Raw genomic sequence first — 22,426 nt, forward strand, 5'->3', positions numbered from 1 at the left:
TCCCGTTAACTCGTTGGCTTAATAATAGTCACTGTCGTATTCACTAGGGAATTTAAACATTGTGCGATAGGGAACATTTAAAAAATAGTTATTCTTCTCAGGCCGCCCACGGTGTAAAGTGCGGTCTCCAACTCTATCACCTCCTATATTGATGAAGGGCCACCGCCCGAAACGTCTATTAAGGCCACACAGTGTTGTTGACGAATGTGTTGCTGTGGCTACGTTGTCATCAAGATCCCGAGGGGCTTTGTATGGAAGAGGGCCGGGGTGAGCAGCACGTGACTCTTCGAGGACTTGCCACGTGCCATCTCGTACTCACGCGCACCGCCCATGACCACAGTTGACGATGCACGGTTGGCTACGTACGATGCGAAACAAGTTCAACATATAGTGGGGAGTTTATTTTTACAGAATTTGAAAAAAAATGGCTCTTCTTGTTATGTTCGTTGCCGACCCCTGGAATAGGGCATGGGATGAGATGCAATTTGTTCATTGCGCTTGTAAGATTTTCTCAATGATCTTGAGGAGAGGGGAGAGGGTTGAGATAGGGCGCCAGTTGTTTGGGTCGTCTGCAGCGCCGCCTTTACGATGACGGGCGCACGGGAGACGGATGCCTCGAGAATGGAGAGTTTGAATCATGTGGCCATCGGTTTTCCGATGGGAGATCCCCGCACAGTGGAGGGCAAAGACAGGCAGGACACCGGCACCATCAACACCCGTGGGGAGCAAGGTTAGGACCTTACATTACGAGATTGGGAGGAAATTACATTTCTTATTAGGGGCAATGGGGAGGATGGGTCAGGAGGTGGGTGAACGGTTGTATTAGGAAGCCACTGGAGCTGGGCACTTTTAAATCTAGATTGAAAACGCATTTCTCTAGCACAGTTGTGTTTAGTTTGTCGCCCACCTCCGATTAGCACGGTTGGCCACGCACGGTGAGAAAGAAGTTCAACATACGTCACAAGGCTGGATGTGAGTGTCGCAGACCTGGCCTGCAGATGCACAGTGTGAGTTAAACCCATTCACTTGTATGCACTAGTTGTAGTTTCATAATAAAGGCAACTGCCAATTGAGCAAAAGCCTCAGCGGTGCTCCTCGACATTCACCATCAAGGGCCTTCATGGCGTGTGTGGGTGGTTATATTAGTGTGAGTGCGATAGTATGCTGTGTGGGGGTTATATTAGCCTGAGTGCGATAGTGTATTCTCTGTGTGTGCGGTTATATTACCCAGAACACGGTAGTTAGTGTCTGCTATGTGTCGTTATATTAGCGTGATTACGGTAGCATGTTGAAGGTGATTATGTTAGCGTGATTACGGTAGTTAGTGTTATGTCTGTGGCAATATTAGGATGAGTACGGTAGTGTGCTCTTTGTTTTGGATGAATCTTGACTTAAAGCTTTAGTGACTGCAGGAATTCATATTCTTGGATCTTTCGGTAAAGTTACGGTAAAGTCACGTAAAGTTACGTGACTTTACCGAAAGACCCAAGAATATGTATCAGGATGCATTGCGTTTGCTATTTGAGTGCTTATATTAGGGTGAGTACGGTAGCGGAAGCGGCCCGCGTGGATGGCGCGCGGTGCATGCTGGACCAGGTGCTGCCCTCCGCAGGCCGTGGCCCATTCGTTGCTGCTCCCGGTGGCCTCTGCTGCTGCCCCCCCTCCCCTGCTGCTGCCCCCCCTCCTCTCATCGATGTAGCACCGGCCTCTTCTGCTGTAGCTCTACCCACGTACCTCCCCGGGCGGAGCGCCGGCTGCCGCGGTCAACGCGCGCCGCCCCGGGGAGCAGCCTCCCGCCTGACTGACTGGAGCCGGAGAGGTTCGGCCAACTCGCCCCCCTGAGAGACCCCCTGAGAGACCCCCCGAGAGACCCCCAGAGAGACCCCCCGAGAGACCCCCTGAGAGACCCTCCCTGGCAGCGCGAGACCCCCCCCCCCCCGTGAGCGATAGCCCCCCTCTCTCCGAAAGTCGCCCCCCCCAGCTCCTTCCCGAAGTTCCTGGGCAGCCCGAGACGCGGCACTTGGCGCCTGGCCCCGCAGGGGAGCCCCGAGTCGTCACCCCCGCCGCCAGCCCGCCGGCTCCTCTTCCTGCTCCGCGGCGCCCCGGTAAGTGGCTCGTCCCAGATCCACGGCCGTGCCGACTGTGGCCATGCAACGCGTGGAGTGAGCCGCCCGCAGGTTGCGTTCCCCCGACGGAGTGAGGAACAGCAAAGCGACGCGAACTCTCTCCAGAAGGGCCCTCGTAGTGGTGGTGGGGGGCAGACCTCGACATTGGGGCCTCTGTGTATGTTACCGTATTGTTGAACTTCTTTCGCACCGTACGTAGTCAGCCGTGACCAGGCGCCAGATGTCTCCACTCTCAATGTCAGCGCCGTGTCGCTTTGATGCTGGGCCTCCCAGTAGCGTCACTCTCCTGAGTGAGAGACCCCAGCGTAAAAGAGTCCCCCAGTGTCTACTCTCCTGAGTGAGAGACACCCCCAGCGTCACTCTCCTGAGTAAGAGACCCCCAGCGTGTGAGACTCCCCCAGCGTCACTCTCCTGAGTGAGAGACCCCCAGCGTGAGAGAGTCCCCCAGTGTCTACTCTCCTGAGTGAGAGTCACCCAGTGTCTACTCTCCTGAGTGAGAGAGTCCCCCAGCGTCTACTCTCCTGAGTGAGAGAGACCCCAGCGTCTACTCTCCTGAGTGAGAGAGACACCCAGTGTCTACTCTCCTGAGTGAGAGAGACCCCAGCGTCTACTCTCCTGAGTGAGAGAGACACCCAGTGTCTACTCTCCTGAGTGAGAGACCCCAGCGTCTACTCTCCTGAGTGAGAGAGACTCCAGCGTCTACTCTCCTGAGTGAGAGACACCCAGTGTCTACTCTCCTGAGTGAGAGAGTCCCCCAGCGTCTACTCTCCTGAGTGAGAGAGACCCCAGCGTCTACTCTCCTGAGTGAGAGAGACACCCAGTGTCTACTCTCCTGAGTGAGAGAGACCCCAGCGTCTACTCTCCTGAGTGAGAGAGACACCCAGTGTCTACTCTCCTGAGTGAGAGACCCCAGCGTCTACTCTCCTGAGTGAGAGAGACTCCAGCGTCTACTCTCCTGAGTGAGAGAGACACCCAGTGTCTACTCTCCTGAGTGAGAGAGACACCCAGTGTCTACTCTCCTGAGTGAGAGAGACACCCAGTGTCTACTCTCCTGAGTGAGAGACCCCAGCGTCTACTCTCCTGAGTGAGAGAGACTCCAGCGTCTACTCTCCTGAGGGAGAGAGACACCCAGTGTCTACTCTCCTGAGTGAGAGAGACCCCAGCGTCTACTCTCCTGAGTGAGAGAGTCCCCCAGCGTCAACGGCTATCAACAGTTGTCAAACTCTGCAGTACATATCAAGGTGTCATCGGCCCAGTGAATGAGTTGTTTGCACTTGTGGGAGGAAACCAGAGCAGCCCGGAGGAAACCCCACCCACGCGTAGAGATGGAAACAGCTGGCGGTTAGTCCCATTTGCTATCCTCAGTATCAGACTCTTCATTTATCCTCGAGGAATCCGATGAGCTATGAAGCTCTTTCACAGACGTCCGGTAGGGGCAGGTAAGCAAGTCAAAACAACAAACAATACAAAAAAACGATCGCAGTGCAAAGTAGAGAAAAGGTATGGAAGTCGCTGAAAAAAACACAGTACTGCGCACACACACACTCTGTGTAACGTGCGGGAGAACATACAAACTCGACACAGAACGGCGCCCGTGTTGGGGATCGAACGCAGACACTTGTCATGGGGGCATGAGCGTCACCGCTGGCAACTTCACCCACGTCTCTCGATCCGATTTGCAGGAGTAACCGGGCAAACCTGTCGGCCACCTCGCCTGTGTTAGTGCTGCCGGCAATGGTGGCGCATCATATACTCCCTTCTGCCGCACGTACCCAGCAGGGCTTTCAATGTCAGGGAGCGACTGGGAGCTTATGCACTTTGCCTTAGAACTGCCTTTTGTGTTTAGTTTGTTGTCCTTTCCCCGCACCTCCGATTAGCGCGGTTGGATACGTACACTACGAAAGAAGTTCAACATACACACGTACAATATTAACAGCAAGGGCAAAAACCATGCATACGAATGATCTTAACAAGCAGGAGGTTTTCGCAGCCAGTATCATACAAATTCATTGTTACTGGTTGTGATTTTTGGGCTGGTCGCGTAAGTAAAATGTGTCGTGGAACGTCCTCCACCCTGACAGCCAGTTAATAATGTCAAGAGAACAAACATGGCAGTTTATTACTGCTGCAGAGCACTCCGCCACCCTGCAGAGCACTCCGGCACCCTGGAGAGCACTCCGGCACCCTGCAGAGCACTCCGGCACCCTGCAGAGCACACCGGCACCTTGGGGAGCACTCCGGCACCCTGCAGAGCACTCCGGCACCCTGGAGAGCACTCCGGCACCCTGCAGAGCACACCGGCACCTTGGGGAGCACTCCGGCACCCTGCAGAGCACTCCGGCACCTTGGGGAGCACTCCGGCACCCTGGAGAGCACTCCGGCACCTTGGGGAGCACTCCGGCACCCTGGAGAGCACTCCGGCACCCTGGAGAGCACTCCGGCACCTTGGGGAGCACTCCGGCACCCTGGAGAGCACACCGGCACCTTGGGGAGCACTCCGGCACCCTGGAGAGCACTCCGGCACCCTGCAGAGCACTCCGGCACCCTGGAGAGCACTCCGGCACCCTGGAGAGCACTCCGGCACCCTGCAGAGCACTCCGGCACCTTGGAGAGCACTCCGGCACCCTGCAGAGCACTCCGGCACCTTGGGGAGCACTCCGGCACCCTGGAGAGCACTCCGGCACCTTGGGGAGCACTCCGGCACCCTGCAGAGCACACCGGCACCCTGCAGAGCACACCGGCACCCTGGAGAGCACTCCGGCACCCTGCAGAGCACACCGGCACCTTGGGGAGCACTCCGGCACCCTGCAGAGCACTCCGGCACCCTGCAGAGCACTCCGGCACCCTGCAGAGCACTCCGGCACCCTGGAGAGCACACCGGCACCTTGGGGAGCACTCCGGCACCTTGGGGAGCACTCCGGCACCTTGGGGAGCACTCCGGCACCCTGCAGAGCACACCGGCACCCTGCAGAGCACTCCGGCACCCTGGGGAGCACTCCGGCACCTTGGAGAGCACTCCGGCACCTTGGGGAGCACTCCGGCACCCTGCAGAGCACACCGGCACCCTGCAGAGCACACCGGCACCCTGCAGAGCACCCCGACACGCTGGAGACGCTTGTGCACCGCGCGACGGTCCCGCGTGTTTGACCACCTCAGGTGGTGGAGGGTTCTTAGCAACACAAATTTGTCCGATCATTCATTCATGACGTGGTGGCTATGCATCTCGCTGCTGCTCTCTGGCCTGTGCTGTTAGGGGACTGTAGTCCACCTGAGTAGTGCACCTCGGTGACTAGGAGATGTTGACTCCCTCGCTTGGTATGCAGGAGGTCGTGGGTTCGATCCCGACCCGGACACCTGCTGTGTATTAGGATTTTGCATCTCTCTCTCCGTGGTTGCGTGGATTTTTCTCCGGGTCCTCTGGTCTTGCCCTACCCAATTGACTGCTATAAATGTCCACATGACGATAAGCCACTTCGTTGAGCTATCATTTGTGTTAGCCAGGTTGCTTCTGAAAAATAGAGCGATATAGCAGCTCAGTGGAGGCTTGCCTGGTAAAAAAAAAATTGTTTCGTGTTGAGCCGCGATGCCGACCGCCCCTTGCTGATCTGCCCGCAGGCTGAACCGCTCTTGCTGGGATGTCTGAGGAGCTGTTCGTGAAGAAGGCCAAAGGGAACTGCGGCGACGGCGAGATGTGGCCCGAAGTCACGGTGAAAATCGAGAAGGATTCCTCGGGTAATTGTTTGCCACGTTCCCTGTGATTCGGCACTCGATGGCAGACGTCTGCGAGGTTTTACTTGCGACGACGGACAAAGAACGAATGCACGGGAGACGTCCTCTTGGTGTGTGCTGTGCGGTTGTTGTGGTGTGCATTGTGTGATGTGATGTATGGTACGTGGTGTGTGGTTGGTGTGTGTTATGTGGTGTCACGTCTGGTATGTGCTGTGTGGCGTGCGATGCATGCGGTGTGTGTGATGTGAGGTACGTATGGTGTATGTGGGGAACGGTGGTGCAGTGGTTAGCGTGCTGCGCTACGAACCTGGTGGCCGGAGTTTGATTCCTGCTCGTGGCCAACACCAGTGATGAGTCGACCTAGGGCCTCACCTAGGTCGACTCAGCCTCAAATGACTACCTGGTGCAGTGTGTAAAAACATCGCCACTGGGGAGACAAAGGCGGTCGGACGTGGTGCTTGCCACCCACCGCCATGCATACCGTTCCCGGCCTTCATAGGTGCTCGCTTAACTGCACTTGCCCCAACAGTCTGTCAATGTTACACGGGGGATCTTTGTCTTTGTATGTACGCGTGTTGAACGTCTTTCGCCCACCGTACGTAGCCAATCGTGCCAATCGGGAGTCGCGTATGCGGCGTACCGTATGCTGTGCCGTGCGGTGTGCTGCAGAAGACCACCAGGGCTACACGAGGCCGGACGAGGTGGAGGCCTGTCGGGGCGGCGGAGTGGTGCGGCCTGCGTGGGCAGAGGTGGAGGTGGAGCTGGAGGACACCAACGATGGCGGCAGCCCGCTGTGGGACGGTGCGGGCTGGTGCACCACACACCGCACCATCGCCACACATCACCCTCCTCACCATATCTCACCCTCACCATACCTCACCATATCTCACCCTCGCCATTCCTCGCCATACCTCACCATACCTCACCATACATCACCATTCCTCACCATACCTCGCCCTCCTCGCCCTCGCTCCGTTCATCCAGCGCGCTCCCGTCTTGCGTCGGTAACGGTTTAACGGAGCGCCCCAAACCCTCCCCCTTTCCCCATCCCCTCCCGGCTTGTGCAGACACCTTGGGCGCGGTCACGAAGACGCGCGTGTGGTGGTCCGACGCGGAGACCAGGGTCCTGCTGAAGCTCATCCAGGACATCAACGTGGGCACCATCCTCGACGGCAAGCGCCAACGCAACGCCGCCGTCTTCAAGAAGATCCAGCGCGAGCTGTCGCTGCGCGGCGTCGAGAAGAACTGGGAGGCCGCCCGCTGGAAGTGGAAGGCCCTGAAGGCCAAGTACATCGCGGCCAAGCGTGCGATAGGCCGCAACGGCGCGGGCACCTGGACCAACTTCCGCTTCTACTCCGACATGGACAAGATCCTGGGAGGACGGCCCAACGCGCTGAGGGCGAGCGCCCACCTGCAGGGTACGTCCGCTTCTCGCGCTTTCTCTCTCTCCCCGCTCGTCGGCCGAGCGGCGGCGATGACGTCACGGCGACACGGCACCGCGCGGGCCGTGCTTCCGAGGACGCGCGCTGCCAAATTTGTGTGCATGAGAGCCTCCTTCCAGCGTCACGTGGTGCACGAGCGTTGTGACGTCATGCCGATTGCGATTGTGCGAGCTCGACCCGCCTGGTGAGTTTGAGAGCAATCCTCGCCGCAAAATTTGTATCCAAATTGCTAAATTGTGGCAGCCGTCAACAACACCTCGTTCCTGCTGATGAGGGAACCGCGGTGGGAGAGCGTCGTGTGGGGGACGTGAAACTGAATGTTGGTAGCTGAGGTTAACCTCTGCTCTCCCGCGGGAGTGGATTCTGTCCGCTGGCGATGCTTCCTGGCCGACGGATCGCGAGCGCCAGAAGGTCGCGGTTTTGGCTGAGCGTCTTGGAGCAGTCCTCCGTGGGGAATGCGAACTGAAGCGCTCTGTGGCGCTCGCCGGTGTCTCCTGCGGTGCCTCTCGCGGTATCTCCACGCAATGTCCACGCGGTGTCTCCTGTGGTGTCCACGCGGTGTCTCCACGCGGTGTCTCCACGCGGTGTCTCCACGCGGTGTCTCCACGCGGTGTCTCCACGCAACGTTCACACAGTGTCTCCCACGCTATCTCCACACAATGTCCACACGGTGTCTCCTGTGGTGTCCACGCGGTGTCTCCCACGGTATCCCCACGCAATGTCCACACGGTGTCTCCCACGGTGTCTCCCACGGTGTCTCCACGCGGTGTCTCCACGCAACGTTCACACAGTGTCTCCTGTGGTGTCCACGCGGTGTCTCCCACGGTATCTCCACGCAATGTCCACGCGGTGTCTCCTGCGGTGTCTCCTGCCGTATCTCCACGCGGTGTCTCCACACAATGTCCACGCGGTGTCTCCTGCGCTCTCGCGGTATCTCCACGCAATGTCCACGCGGTGTCTCCTGTGGTGTCCACACAGTCTCTCCTGCGGTGTCTCCCGCGGTATCTCCTGTGGTGTCCACAGTCTCTCCTGTGGTGTCTCCCGCGGTGTCTCCTGTGGTGTCCACACAGTCTCTCCTGCGGTGTCTCCCGCGGTATCTCCACGCGGTGTTTCCCGCGGTGCCTCCCGCGGTGTCTCCCATGGTGTCCACGCTCAGATTGTTCTTCGTCCACCCCAATCCACCGTGGCGGTTCTCGGAGCAGAGGCTCCGAAGGATCTCGTGCCGTGACTTCCCCCCTCCTCCGACGCGATCGCCGTGGCCGTCGTAACGACTTGAGCCGTGCTCCGCTTTGTGCTTAACCAGGGGATCGGCAGCGTGCGGCTCCGGTGGCCGCGTGCGACTCTTCAAGGGCCGCTTTGTTACGTTATTTATTGACGGCCGCCGTCTCGTATTCACCACGTTGCATTGAGTTTTTACCGAATTGTTTGGTTTGCCGACCCCAGGGCTCGACGACGGCGCTCGTTCGGTGTCTGCCCTCGATTGGATTTGTTGACGCGGGTGAGAAACGTTCAGCCTCGGGCTGTTTTTGCGAGAAAGATCCACAGAGGGCCTTGGTGAAAGAAAGGAAATCCGAGCTTTTGCAGACGCTTCAGTCGCCGAACGCGTTCGAGTAGCCGAACGCATTCGTGCACCGCTCGATTAACGCCGGCAATTGGCGCAGAAACAGCGTCAACTCGCGTGGGCATCGCCAACCTGCGCGTGCGAGAGAAGGGAGCTCTTAAATTAAGGAGGCCAGTGAAGGGAAGAGGGGATTTGAGCCAAAAACCACGAAATGAGGGAGCGGCAGATCTCGCCCTGGTCCAGTAGCCTGGCGGCCTGGTGTCTGTGACCACGAATGCTTTGCACTCGCATGCCGACAGGCGGGCCCAAGCGCCGTGCCCGAGTCTCACCCCCGATTAGCACGGTTGGACATACGGTACATGCGTGCAACCCGGACGGCAAACGTCTCGGTGTATCGGCCACCAGGGCCTTGCCCCGCATCGATCAATTGCCTTGCGCGCTTACGCGAGTCTCCTGGCCGGCGCAGGGCTCCGTCCATGCGGCCCCACGCATCGCACACCGCGCCGGTCAGGAGGTGCCGCGTCCTCTCCGGTTGATCGGACGCGAGGTTCCCCGGTGTCGGCGTCAGGGCGGAGCGCGATGCTGCGCCGGTCACCACCGAGCCGAGGTGGCGATTGGTGCACGGCTGTTAGCGCGCGGCTGGCGATCTGCTCGGCAGCACCGCCGTGCCGCCCAGGCGCAGTTCCCGGGGCGAGGTGCTTGTGGAGGGAATCGCGTCGGAGGCACAGAGAGGAGGGCCTGGGTTCGTGTCCCGACCCTGTCGTTTGTCCGTGTGCGTCCTGTGTGTTCTCTCCCTTTGTTCTGCATGGGGTTCCTGCAGGCTCTCCAGTTTCCTCCCATAGCTAAACAGTGACAATGTTGCTAGCGGCACACGAGGGGGTGGGTGGCCAACACCATGCCTGGCCGCCTTTTTTTACACGCAACACCAGGTACTCATTTGAGGCTGAGTCGACCTAGGGGTGGCCCAGAACTGGTTCAGATAATCGTCACTGGTTTTGGCCGTGAGTGGGAATCGGACTCGAGTCACCGGTTTCGTAGGGCAGCGCGTTAACTGCTACACTACCGCTCAGCACACACATGCAGTGTAACTGGTATAGGCCAATACATCCCAATGTTGCAAAAAATACCTACAAATTACCCAATTGTAATTCAGAATCTGAATATTTGTTTATATTGGAGGAATCCGCAGAGCTATAAAGCTCTTTTTCACAGATGTCCTGTAGGCACGGGTCAGAACGTTACAATAACAGACAACACAATAGTAGTGCAAAGTATAGGCAAGGTAAACAAATCACTTTAAATCAAACGATTTTATCTTACCAGGTAACCATGCTTAGTTATCACAATTACTGGCCTGGTGGCACTGTCTGACCCGTTGGAGGCGAGCAGAGCGACTGAGTGACGGCAGATGGTGGCAACAGAGCAGCGGCGGAGAGATCCCCGTGCTGCTTCCGCTCAGCGCGCGGGGACCGTTGGCTGCGGGGAGGCTCCTCGGCCGATGTGGAGCCTCCACGCGCGAGTCGTGAGCCAGCGGAGCTGGCAACTTCGCCGTCGCTTATCCGCGGCAGGTTGAACCTGACCGGGGAAGCAGCCGCGGGCTCGCCTCGCCGCAGGTGCGGGAGAGGGGCCGACTTGACCCCGGCGGGAGAGATGGAGGGTTGTGCCAGAGTCTCGCCGGTGGCCTCGGGCTCCGCACGGTTCCGTGCCGGACATCCGAGGCGGGGCAGTCGGGTGTCCTCGCGATGGCATCGCCGCCCCCGTACGTAGGGGAGCGGCCGCCGTCGAGGGTTCGTGCTTTCGAGGATTCGTCCAGAGGGACGTACGTCTCGGCGTTCGCGCGGGGGTCGTCTTCGCCGAGGTCCGTTTGGGGTCGGAGCGGATTGCAGGGGTAGACGCGGCTCGCGCGGAGCCGTAGCGTGGTGAACTCGCTCTCCGATGACCTCTGACGCCGCGTTACGTTCGTGGTTTATGTCGCTGGTACGTACGTGGCTGCAGAGGACACGAGGTGTCCGAGCCGTCTTGATCCAAGTGCCGTGATGGGAGGCATTGATTGCATCGTAGATGTTGAAGTGCACTACCGGCAGACGAGCATCCGTCTTCATCAGTCATGAAGTTCCTCCGGTTGCATCGTCCCCATTTCTTCCGTCGTTCAACCCTCATATGCCCAAGTTCTGCCTGGCGACAGCTGCAACATGCATGTGTGCGTGCCTGGGGTCATTTCGCCCGGACGGCCTCTCGCTTGGAGTGGTCTTAGAAGAAGAGACTGGCTCTTGCGGAATGACGAAGACACCTCTGCGGGTTTAGGGTGTCAATCAGCCGGACCCAGACATCGTCTTTTCCCAGCCGCAGAAGTCGAATCACTACCGTGCCACCGTCGGCGTTTGAGGAGTTTCCTTTCCTACACTGAACGTCTCCAATGTGGTGACATTTCGCCAATGGTAAGAGCTCGGTAAGATTTGTTATCTGGTCGTCGGAGTAATTGCAATTATCTTTGACAACAGTCTCTAAGCAGTTTTTATTGATTTCGGGTTTGACTTTTGCAGCGATCGTACAGCGAGCGGGTCTCAGTGACTGGCAGCAGGCTTTTGCTGAAAAGCCTCAGAAAAAAAACGCTGCTAGTTTCCCACTGTGGCGATTTCCCCACGTGGAACCCCCAGCGAGCGATGCTGCGCCAACCGACCCAGTGGGCCCCGGAGCTCCGGAGTCTTTAAACGCCACAGTGACCTCTCCAAGAGGCGACGACAACGAGCGACGCGTCGGCCCCCCCCCCCACTCCACTCCCCCCCACCCCCTTCTCCCAACAAACTGCCGGGATTTTGCGGCAGGGGTGACCGTGGAAAAAGAGAGGCGGCGTTCAACGGCACCGGGTAGGTCAACCGCAGAGGGGGGAGGGGTTTGTAGGGGGGGGGGGGGGGACGACACCTGCGGGCTCGGTGACGAGAGCGTGAGCGCGCGACGGTAGAACGAGGGCGCGATGTCTTTCCACAACCCCCTCCTCCTCCGATGGTTCACTCTTCTCCTCCTTTGTCGTGTCTCCTGTCCAACCGATACGTCGTCTTCCCAATATTCTGCACAGGCCACTGCTTCTGCGGTGTTGGCATTGCCAAACCTCGAGGAGTGCGTCGTGTGGGGCTGCAGGGCATCTCGGGGAGATGATCCGTGTTGTTTGCTTCCCTGTTGTGTAGACGTCACCCACCCACGATTTCATGAGAGAGTAGCATCTGCCGGAAATCCACTTGCGTTCCGTCCATTTGAAATTGGGAGCCAAACGCGAGCTCCCTCGCTGGGAGGAGGGGGGGGCGACTCCTTGCCGGCTCCATCCAGCAGCTTTTGTCGCTTTTAATTTTTACCCCCCCGCCCCGATCTTTTTTTTCCCTCCCCCGCGACGGTTCACTGAGCGCCCGCTCTCTGCCTCGCTGTGCAGGGGGCTTGGCCGTGGTCACGAAGACGCGCGTCTGGTGGTCTGACGCCGAGACGAGGATCTTTTTGAGGCTCATTCAAGACTTTGACGCCGGGCCCGTCCTCGACGGGAAGAGGCAGCGCAACGCGGCGATGTTCAAGAAGATCCAGCGCGAGATGTCCGCCCACGGGGTGCATAAGAGCTGGCAGGTGGCGCGCTGCAAGTGGAAGACCCTGAAGTCGAGGTACATTGCCGCGAAGCAGGCGGATGGACGCGACGACGATGACACCGCCGCAGCCGCCGCGGGGAGTTGGATCAAGTTTAGGTTCTATCCGGAAATGGACGCCATCCTGCGAGGATGCCCATGTGCCCTTAGAACGAGTTCGAGCTCTAAAACAAGCGCTAAGACGGAAGGTACGTGTGCCCGCCATCTCCACCCGGCGCCACCGCCGCCGCGCTCTCTCTCGCCTCTCCCTGCTGTGAGTTGCGGCCGTGAGTTGCGATCGCGGACGGTGATCCCCTTGTGTGCAGGAGGTCGTGGGTTCGATCCCAAACCTGCTGTACATTTGGAGTTTGCGTCTCTCTCTATCCCCGTGGTCGCGTGGATTTTCTGCGGGTCCTCCGGGTTTCCCCTCCGCATTTATAACAAACATGGGATCGCGAGTTTCCATCGCGAGCTGCGACCGGGAGCATCGCCGCAGCCCTGCGACGCTGTCGGCGGTGGCGGTGGCATCCCGATCCTGGCGTGAGCGTCGAGGGGGGCCGCGTGCTCCCCGTTGCTGTGGTTACTCAGGGTTCCAGTACTGGAGTCGCCATCTGTAGGTGACTCTTCGTACATCACCTGTCTTTCCTGATGCTGCGGTTACTCAGGATCCCTCTACAGGAGATGAGCGGTGGGATCTGGGGAGATAGAAATGCGCTCTGGCGGTCCTTGTCTGGGTGATGGACGGCACCGGTCCTTGTCTGGGTGATGGACGGCACCGGTCCTTGTCTGGGTGATGGACGGCACCGGTCCTTGTCTGGGTGATGGACGGCACCGGTCCTTGTCTGGGTGATGGACGACACCGGTCCTTGTCTGCGTGATGGACGGCACCGGTCCTTGTCTGCGTGATCGTGCCGTCATGAATGACCGAGAGGGCATTTGTGAGAGATGCTTGCGCGGTGCAGCCTCCGTTTGTCGCAGGGGGCTGCGAGCACAGGAAAGGAGGCTAATGACGCTGATCTGTTCAAAGTATTTGGCTGCTATAAATTTCCACGCGATAAGCCACTTCCTTGCGTGGTCACTTGTGGCAGCCAGGTCGACAAAGAGCTATAGAGCTCAGTGGGTCTTATCTGGTGTCATAAACGTTTTAGTGTATTTATTTAAAGTGATTTGTTTACCTTTCCTATACTTTGCACTACTTGGTGTTGTAGTGTTCTGACCCCGTGCCACTACTGAACATCTGTAAATAATAAAAGCTTCATAGCTCATTGGATTTCTCCAGGATTTGGAGTCGCACACAAACCACTTTGGTGAGAGGCGTCTCCCGTTCACGGCCCCGCTGAGCCGCTGGTGGAAAATCCCCAGCCCCATGGTGGGGGGCGAGCACTGGCCGCTGATGATGTACGTGTGCGTGCACGTACGTTGAACTTCTTTCGCGCCGTACAATCGGAGGTGCCGGGGGAGGTGGGGATCCTACTTGGCTCGTTGACTTCGACGTTGGACGACTGCAGAAATGGAATATGAATGTGTGGTGGAAACCGCGACGGCCGTGTGTGATGTCTTCCACTAAGCGCGGAGTGGAATAGAGTTTTGATTTGAAGCGAGGGATTTTTTTTTTACTTTTTAAAATATTTTCCTCTTTTTTTGGGGGGCCTAACTGGAACCTGTCACGGGATTTGAAGTGCGATTGATCTGCATGGCTCCTGCTCCATCCACTGTGGTACAGCTGAGTACTGGCGCCGAGTCCACCTGAAGTGCAGTAATAATGCTTGAGCCTCACAGCAAGAAGGCTCCCAGGTTCGATTCCCGACTCGGGTGTCTCTCTGAGTGGAGTTTGTGTATTCTCTCTCACCCTGTTCTGCATGGGCTTCCTCCGGGTTCTCCAGTTTCCTCCCATAGCAAAACTAATTACACCGCACCACGCACGCACCACACGCACCACATACGCACCACCCACCACACCATACACCACACACACGCACCACGCACACCACACACACACACCACACCATACCGCACATGCACCACACCAGACCACACACGCACTACACGCACCACACGCACCACACCCACCACACACACGCACCACACGTGCACCACACACATGCGCACGACACACCACACACATGCCTACCACACACGCAGCACACACGTACCACACACACGCGCACCACACGCATACCACACACACGTACAACACACACGAACCACACACGCAACACACACCACATGCACCACATGCACCACACACCACCACACACGCACCACACACCACCAAACACATGCGCACCACACACACCGCACCACACACATGCCACACACACACACACACCAACACACACACCAACACACACACCAACACAAAAAGACAGACAAAGATCCCCCATATTGCCTTAACAGTCTGTAGGGGCAAGTGCTGTTAGCGAGCACCTATAAAAGCCGGAACGCTACACCAGCACCACGCCCGACCGTCTTTGTCTCCCCAGTGGCGATGTTTACACACCGCACCAGGTACTCGCCCTGGGACTCGTTCCACCATCCCGTTCGTCTGGGGATGATAGGGCGACGTTCAAACTTTTTTTATGCCCAGCAGAAGACACGCCTCCTTAAATAATTCGGAGGAAAAAAAATTCCTTTGATCAGTAAGGAGGAGCCCCCTTATCTAACATGTTCTCGTGGAGGTATGCCTCAGTGATGGCCGCAGCCGATTGGTTGAGTACGATAGGCGCTCCCCACGGACTGTTGGATGGGGAAATGTCAGCGGCCAACATTTCGTCGACCGCCTGACGTGCATGTTCCTTCTCTGTGGGGCTCAACCTATAAGGGTTCTGGCGAATGGGGGCGGTCTCACCCATGTCGATGTGGTGGCTCAAGAGAGTCGTGCGTCTGATATCAAATTTACCTTTACTAAAAACGTCCGAAAACTCCCGTAAAAGTGCGCGCAACTCGTCCCTCTGAGCGTCCGACACCTCAGGATTTTCGGAGCAGAGTGCGTCCATCCACCTCTAATCGCAACCCTGCTCCGCCCCCGCAACAATGTTCCTATCGCAACTTGCGGTCGACGCGTGGACTATCACAGTGCCCTCCTGAATGACCGCCGTCTCCAACTCTGCGTTCAGGATCTGGATGAACGGCTCTTGGTCGTTGGACACCAGGGTCTGGGCCCCCACCAACGTCAGCCCACGAACCGCCTTGTTTGAGGGTCCCAACAGGACGCCTCCCGCGGGCGCTTCCCGATCGAGCTGCTTACGCAGTCGCACGGGCACCAGCATTTGTGTACCGGGGGGAATCCTAACAGTTTTACTTGCCAGTGCTTGAACCGCGATGGCAGCCGTGCGCAATCGAGTGGGGGAAGATAAAAATTGTCATGCGAAGGCCCAACAGCAACTCGAGATTCCCCTTGTCCACCAAGATTTTCAGGGGCATCTTCCCCAAGAAATCGGTCCCGAGTATCCAGGGCACAGCTAGGGATGTTGAAACTGGGACCGGCCCCCTCAATTTCACGTCCCCGATGCGCACTTCAGCCGATATCTGTCCGATGATACCCAATGAGCCGCCATTCGCGGCAAAGCACGGAACCGCGACAGGGCAAAGGGAACAACAATTCTGGGGCAAAATGTTGTAAATCAGTTCCGAAATAATGGTAGCGGATGCTCTGGTGTCAATGGGCACCCGTACCTCTACCCCCTCTATTGTCCCAACCACAGCCAACGATCTCGCCGCCGCAGCAGCGACCACTCGGTGAGCCAACTCCGACCCCTGACCAGGGCGGTGTGGGCGAGAGCGTCCGACGCCCGAACACGAACCGATACACGAGCGCGATGAGTGAGGTTGTTGCAAGGGCTGAGTGTGAGGTGTACTGCGACTCGCCTTGGGACCCAGCGGAGACGAAGGCATCCAGGAGGGTGACGACGACGGTCCGGAGGGTCCACCTCGTCCGGCGCGGCATCCCGACGGGACGAGTCCCGGCGGGCCGCAGTTGTAGCGGACGACGGGGCTGCTGCCAGGGCGAGGGAAGGTCCCCCGCCGTCGGTTGCGTCCCCCTCGCCGCTCCGCGTCGCCCCCCCGCCAGCCTCCGCCGTCGAACGCAGCGCAAGCTCGGGCGAGCTCGTCCTCTTCGGGTGCACCCGGCACCGCCGCGGGCGCGGTGCACGCCACCAATCCCGTACGCCGTTTCAAGTGCAGATGAGCTTGGATACACTGGGCGATCTTGAGGGACGACAGATCGTCCTCTTCTGAAGCTGGCAGGGAGACGTTCATCTCCTGCGCCAATGCCAGCAAGCGCTCCAGCACCAGCAAATCCACCCCCGCCTGTTCCATCTTGGGGTACGCCGCCTGAGCCAGCGATAACAGGGCGCTACGGAAGGCGAGGGGCGTCTCGGCCTCCCCCCGCCTCCACGCGGCAAACTTGTGCCGAACATTTCATGGCGGGTCGTAGACCGCCGCCATCTGGGCGAAGGCCTGCGGCAGCGTGGCCCTCTTCCCCCAGCGGGATGGCGTAAAACGCCGCCAGAGCGTCGTCGTCCAGGACGGTGGGAAGCGCACGCAGCGCCCCCGCCTCCGTCCAGCCCGTCAGCTCGCAGTTTGCAGAGCAACGCTGCTTAAATGCCTCCCAATCCCCCCCCTGCAGCCGTGAACTTCTTGAGGAAAGGGAGTCGGCGTTGCAGCGATGGGATCTCCCGCGGTGTTTTTGGTGGGAGATCGGAAGTGGCGGGCTCCGCTTACCGCGCATTTTCCGAAATGGCCGCTGCGCGCGCGGGCTGCGCAGCTGGAGATTCCCGCGCGCGGGAAGCAGCCGCGGCGAGGTCGACGCCTCGCGGCTAAGGCGCTCCGCTCTCCCCTCCATCGAGCTCGGCGACCAGCACGGCCGCGGCGCTCAGCAGCTCGGCGAGGCGTGCGCGGAGCGAACGGCGGTCCCTCCCCGATGGTGGCGAAGCGGCGGCGCGTTGGTCTTCCCGCTGCTCAGCCGGCGACGCCGGCTCACTCTCGTCATCTGGGGTGTCGGGGGAATAACTTTTGTACAACCGCTTGTTCTTACTCAGGCAAACGTAATTCTGTTCACTCGATCGCGTTCTATCCAATTCGCATCCGCGTTATAAAAAAATGTGTTACTTTAAACATTTATCGCGTTATATCCAATTCACGTTATAAAAACAACATGCGACGTTACAGGAGAACGGACTGTGCATATTTTCCGAGTCTAATTTGTGTGTGTACACGTGTGTGTGTGCTTGCGGAGCCCCACTGTGTTTTCAGGAAAGGGCGGCCCTGCACAGATGCCATATTTTATTTCCGTTTGCTACAGCAGAAGTGTAGGAAATTTTAACAGGACCTACATCTCTGCTTTATTGACCTGGTCAAGGCCTATGATACTATCAGTAGGCCTGGGCTTTGGCTTGTTATTCGTGCTTTTGGAGTCTCTGACTCTCTTCTCACGATCATTAAGGACCTTCATAGTGGGCAGGCCCGGGTAAAACTACGTGGCCGGGAGTCGGAGCCATTCCCTGTTCAGTTTGAGGTGCGATAGGGATGTCCTCGTGAAGCCTTTGATGGCTGTACCGGAGGAATTTCCATCTGGTACAGATACAATGGGAGACTGATCAATGCCCAGGTGCGGTCAAGGGATGGCTCCCTATTGCTCAAACATGTTATGTGTACTGATGATCTGGTGATTGCTGCTCACTCAAAGGAAGAGTTGGAGGCGCTGCTGCCAAACCTGGAGCGTGCCACTAAGAGGTGGGGCCTTACCATCAGCCCCACCAAAACTAAGCACCTGCCTGGGTTTTTTGTACCATCAGGCACTCCACCCCCACAACTCCTAATTGGTGATGGGGGTAGTTGTGGAGAGAGTAAAGAGTTTTCCATACCTGGGCAGTATGCTCATGACCAGCTCCGGTTTGACAGCAGAGGTCTCACTCCGAATCAGTCGAGCAGCATTAGATTTTCATTGGCTGCATAACGCTGTGTGGAAACTACCTGGTCTGTTGCTCCACACAAAGCTTCAGGTCTTCTCGGCCACAGTCATGCGCTCCCTTCTCTATGGTTGGGAATCGTGGGCCCCCCTCATGGAACATCTTTGCCGGTTAGAAACATTTAGGCTGGCCTGCCTACGATTCATCCTGGGTTTAACCAGGCTAGATTGTGTGATAAGCTCACAAATCGTTGAAACATCTGCATACAGTCCCATCAGTGAGCTCCTCCGGCATGCAAGTCTACGTCGGCTGGGTCATGTAGCCCGCATGCCCAGCTACCGCATGCCTAAACAGCTTTTGTTCGGCTGGATAGAGGGCGCTAAATGGGCGAGGCACGGGCTAGAGAATAGATGGAGTGATGTGATACAGGAGGATATGGAGCTGAGTGGACTTGCCAATGACCGGTACCAGCGGTGTCAAGATCGGCCTCTGTGGAGGAGGCTCGTGAAGGACGCTACTGGGCAGTTGGAGGTAGTCGCCCTCCAACAACAACGGAGGGCAACGAGCGTCTCAGACCCATGGCACCTGGGTCTGTCCTGTGACCTCCTGCCAGCAGGCGTTCGACACGTCACGTGTCTTTAACGTGCACATAGCCTGGCGCAAGCGTCGTGGTGACGTCACTGCCACTTATTGGAGAATTGCGGTTGTTGGTTGGTGTGTGCTAGTAGTTGGCGTGCTGCGCGATGACCACCTGAGTTGGGTTCCCCCTTGTGGCCAACACCAGTGGTTAATGCCTAAACCGGTACCGGGGCCCGCCTCTAGGTTGACCCCGCCTTGAATAATAAGTATCTGGTGCAGTGTGCAAACATCAGCACTCGGGGGAGGCAAAGGTGGCCGGGCGTGGAGCTGTCCACACCACCCCTTCGGTGTACCATACCGGCTGGCCTTCATAGGTGCTCTGTACGGAGGGGATCTTTGTGTGCGTGTGTGCAAACAGACATTTTCCACGTAATAATATGTGCCAGTCAAGCAAGTTTGCAAAATGTAAAATGAGCCTGAGACGCGTGTAGGGTTTCCGTCGTACGGAGCTTAACGCAGTTGCCTTGTGAATTGTCCCGTTTCAGATGACCGCATGGAGCCCTCCGAGGAGCACGCTGAGGCGGAGGAGTGCAGTGGTGAGCGAGCCTCCTCGTGGCATGCCCCTCCATCTCACACTCCATCTCACACTCCATCTCACACTCCATCTCTCACAGACGTCTCCCCGTCCCGCACACAGCAGCACTTCCGATTAGCAAAGAAGTTCAACACATGCATACACCAGCAACGTCATCCTACTGTTGTGAAAACTTGGCAGGACCCTGCTATAAAACAGTCTTCCCCCGAGTAACTAAGCGCAGTAATACTCAGCGTTTGTTTTTAAGATGTTTCTGTGCCTCTAAAGTCTGCGTCGTCATTCCCGCGCTCCCTTGCTCACCTCCCCGCTGCCCAGACACGTCTCAATTGGCGGACATCCCGCTCGCCGTGAACCCTGCCGCAGGAGCGACGCTCGAGTCGGCCCCCAACCCCTTCAGCTACGAGAGCAACGCTCCGGAGCAGCCCGCCGGTTCTCCCGCGGCGACGGCCGCCCCCCCGTTCGTCGGCCTGCACCAGCAGCAGCAGCAACAGCAGCAGCCCTGCGACCTCGCGTCGGCGGCGGCGGCAGCGCTCGCCGCGTCGCCCTCCCCCCACTCGTCTGCCTGCTCCTCCCCGTCCGTCTCCTCCGCCATCGTGGACACGTTCGCGCAACCCGCCCACGACGGCCCGTCCGGCGCCCACGCCACCGCCGTTGCCGCGGCGACGGCGGCCGCGGCCGGCAGACTCAGACGCCACTACCAGACGCGCAAGCTGGACTCGTACATGTCGGATTTCAGGCGCATGCACGAGGAGAGCATCAGGGCCTTCAGGGAGTCGGAGGCGAAGGACGCGGCGTGCATGCAGTCGGTGATGAGGCTGATGGAGAGGGCCGTCGCGTGCTTGGAGTCGCCCGCTGCCAGGCCGACGCCGCATCCTCCTCCACCCTCGAATAACGAACCCTTCGGTTCCTCTCCGGGAGAGTAGCCTTCCTGGCGCAAAGAATGCCTACCTCAGCTACCGGAGCACACCGGAGCACACCAGAGCACACCGGAGCACACCGGAGCACACCGGAGCAACGTTCGCCAGCACCCCGCTCGCTCTGCGCTCTCGAGGCGGTTGCCCGCCCCCCCACCGTGCGGCCGACGGTGTCCACGGCTCCGCCGGCCCTCGACGTCTGCAGTGGGGAGGGGGGGGGCGGGCGGCTTCAGCCCTGTGTGCGCGCTTTAATTGTTTCTATTTTGTTCGAGTGTGCAAGGTGGCAAGGCGTTGCGAGCGTTGAGTTTGGTTGTGGCGATGGTGGTGACGGTGTGCGGGCGTGTTTGTGAATGAAGAAAGTCGCTGTTGTGTGTGCCGTGGCGTGGCCATGAATGACCTTCCGGGAAACCAGCACACAGCCAAACCTCATCTGTGCTCTTCTGTTGTTCGGGAAAAGAACGACCAGGAATGCCGCATTTTGGTGACGACGCCTGATTGGTCAGCGCACTGCCGCCGCAAGCCCTGGGAACCAAGGTCGATTCCCGCTCACAACCAATAACCAGCGGGGGGTAACTCTTGGACCGGTTCCTCAGCCCTCCCGCTAGGTCAGCTCAACCTTAAATGAGTAGCCGGCGCGATGTTTAAACAACATCAGCACTGGGGAAACAACGGTGGTGGCTGGCCGTGGTGTTGGCCACAAACCCCACCCCATGGTGTCTCACAGTGCCGGCCTTCATAGGTGCTGCTCGCTTAACAGCACTTTCCCCGACTGTTTAAACGCTATACAGGGTGGTGGGGGGGAGCTTTGTCCTTCGTATCGAGGTTTTGATTTGTTTGTAAATTGTAACAATTTACACAACGGGCATTTACAAATTCAAGGATCTCACCACCACCGCAGTAGAAGCAGCGGTTTATTGGGATAACGACCGTGACTGATGCTGTTGGTGCTGCTGCTACTGCATCAAGACACTCGGGATGTCATTAAGACTTTTGAAAAGTGAACCCCATGTTTAAAAAAAATAAACACTTCCCATGCGTTTTGGCGTATCCCAGGTTTGTCGTTTAGCTTTGGCAGTTTGGTGACCCCCCCCCCCCGCGACAGCTGGAGAGAAATCCACGCACCAAGGGGAAGACATGCAAACTGCAAACTCTGATCGAACCCACGACCTCCTGGATACCAGCGGAGGTAGTTGACATTTGGCGCCCCATTCATCGGCCATCATGGCAGTTGTCTGCGGGTGAAATGTGATGCGCCCATCATATTCATCATGGTTAAATTTTTTTAGCAAATCAGGAAAATGTACCATTTTTTTTATCCCGAGTATAAATATGTATATTCTTTAACTTAAAGGCAACGGGTGGCATAAAGTGTTTCCTTCTTTGTGAGGTCTGACAATGGGGCACTGCCCATGCCTCAATGGTAGACCCCGCCCCCTCCCGTGCAGTCCACGGGGGCCCCCCGTAAAGTCCGCGGGGGCCCCCCGGACGGTCCGCAACGGCCCTCTGGGCAGTCTGCAAGGAGGCCTCCAGGCAGTCCACGATGGCCCCCCGGGTGGTCTGCAAGAGGGCCTCCAGGCGGTCCGCGACAGCCCCCCAAGGCGGTCGTCACGGAGCACCCGGTGGGCCCCCGCGGACTGCCTGGAGGCCCCGGACGGACACTTGACACTGGCAACCCGGCGTCAGAGGCGGAGAGGCTCCGGGGTGGCGGGACTCCTCGGGCGTCTGAACGCAACGATGCGCGGTGTGAAAGAAGTTCAAGGTATGTGGGGGTGTAGAGGCGCAGCCCCTGCAAATCGCCCGCTGACGCCACTGCGGGCGAGGAAGGGGCCTTCACTCGAGATGAGCTCTCGACGAGTGAGCTCCTCTCGACTCTCGGTGTTCGGGCCGAGTCTTTCGCTGCTGGCTAGACGTTTTGGAAAGGAGTCTATGCTCACGGCAGAGGGGGAAGCAGCGCCACCACCACCAC

At 58.3% G+C, this 22,426-nt stretch overlaps 1 protein-coding gene across 2 annotated transcripts; it reads left to right on the top strand.

Moving 5' to 3' along the window:
• Positions 1 to 105: 105 nt before the first annotated feature.
• LOC116953458 (uncharacterized) lies at positions 106 to 21,507 on the top strand. 2 transcript variants are annotated; one of them, XM_032973673.2, is made up of 7 exons: positions 106 to 2,105; positions 5,742 to 5,858; positions 6,525 to 6,656; positions 6,923 to 7,273; positions 12,283 to 12,672; positions 19,497 to 19,547; positions 19,862 to 21,507. In XM_032973673.2, the coding sequence occupies exons 2-7, from the start codon at positions 5,762 to 5,764 to the stop codon at positions 20,467 to 20,469; spliced, it is 1,629 nt and encodes a 542-aa protein (XP_032829564.1). In that variant the 5' UTR covers positions 106 to 2,105; positions 5,742 to 5,761; the 3' UTR covers positions 20,470 to 21,507. The 2 variants fall into 2 exon arrangements, with proteins under 2 accessions (XP_032829564.1, XP_032829565.1); XM_032973674.2 differs by lacking the exon at positions 12,283 to 12,672 and having other exon boundaries at positions 536 to 2,105.
• The last annotated feature ends 919 nt before the right edge of the window (positions 21,508 to 22,426 follow it).

This window comes from Petromyzon marinus, chromosome 52 (genome assembly GCF_048934315.1).
Source record: "Petromyzon marinus isolate PM22_M1 ecotype Great Lakes invasive population chromosome 52, UKy_Petmar_22M1.pri1.0, whole genome shotgun sequence".
Taxonomy (NCBI): Eukaryota; Metazoa; Chordata; class Hyperoartia; order Petromyzontiformes; family Petromyzontidae; genus Petromyzon; species Petromyzon marinus.

What these genes read in the sequence shown, in the direction of transcription:
- LOC116953458 (XM_032973673.2), top strand. Translation starts at nt 5,762, where the DNA reads ATGTCTGAGGAGCTGTTCGTGAAGAAGGCCAAAGGGAACTGCGGCGAC. An exon ending in AATCGAGAAGGATTCCTCGG is followed by an intron (nt 5,859 to 6,524) that starts GTAATTGTTTGC and finishes GGTGTGCTGCAG; the next exon opens with AAGACCACCAGGGCTACACG. An exon ending in GGCGAGCGCCCACCTGCAGG is followed by an intron (nt 7,274 to 12,282) that starts GTACGTCCGCTT and finishes CTCGCTGTGCAG; the next exon opens with GGGGCTTGGCCGTGGTCACG.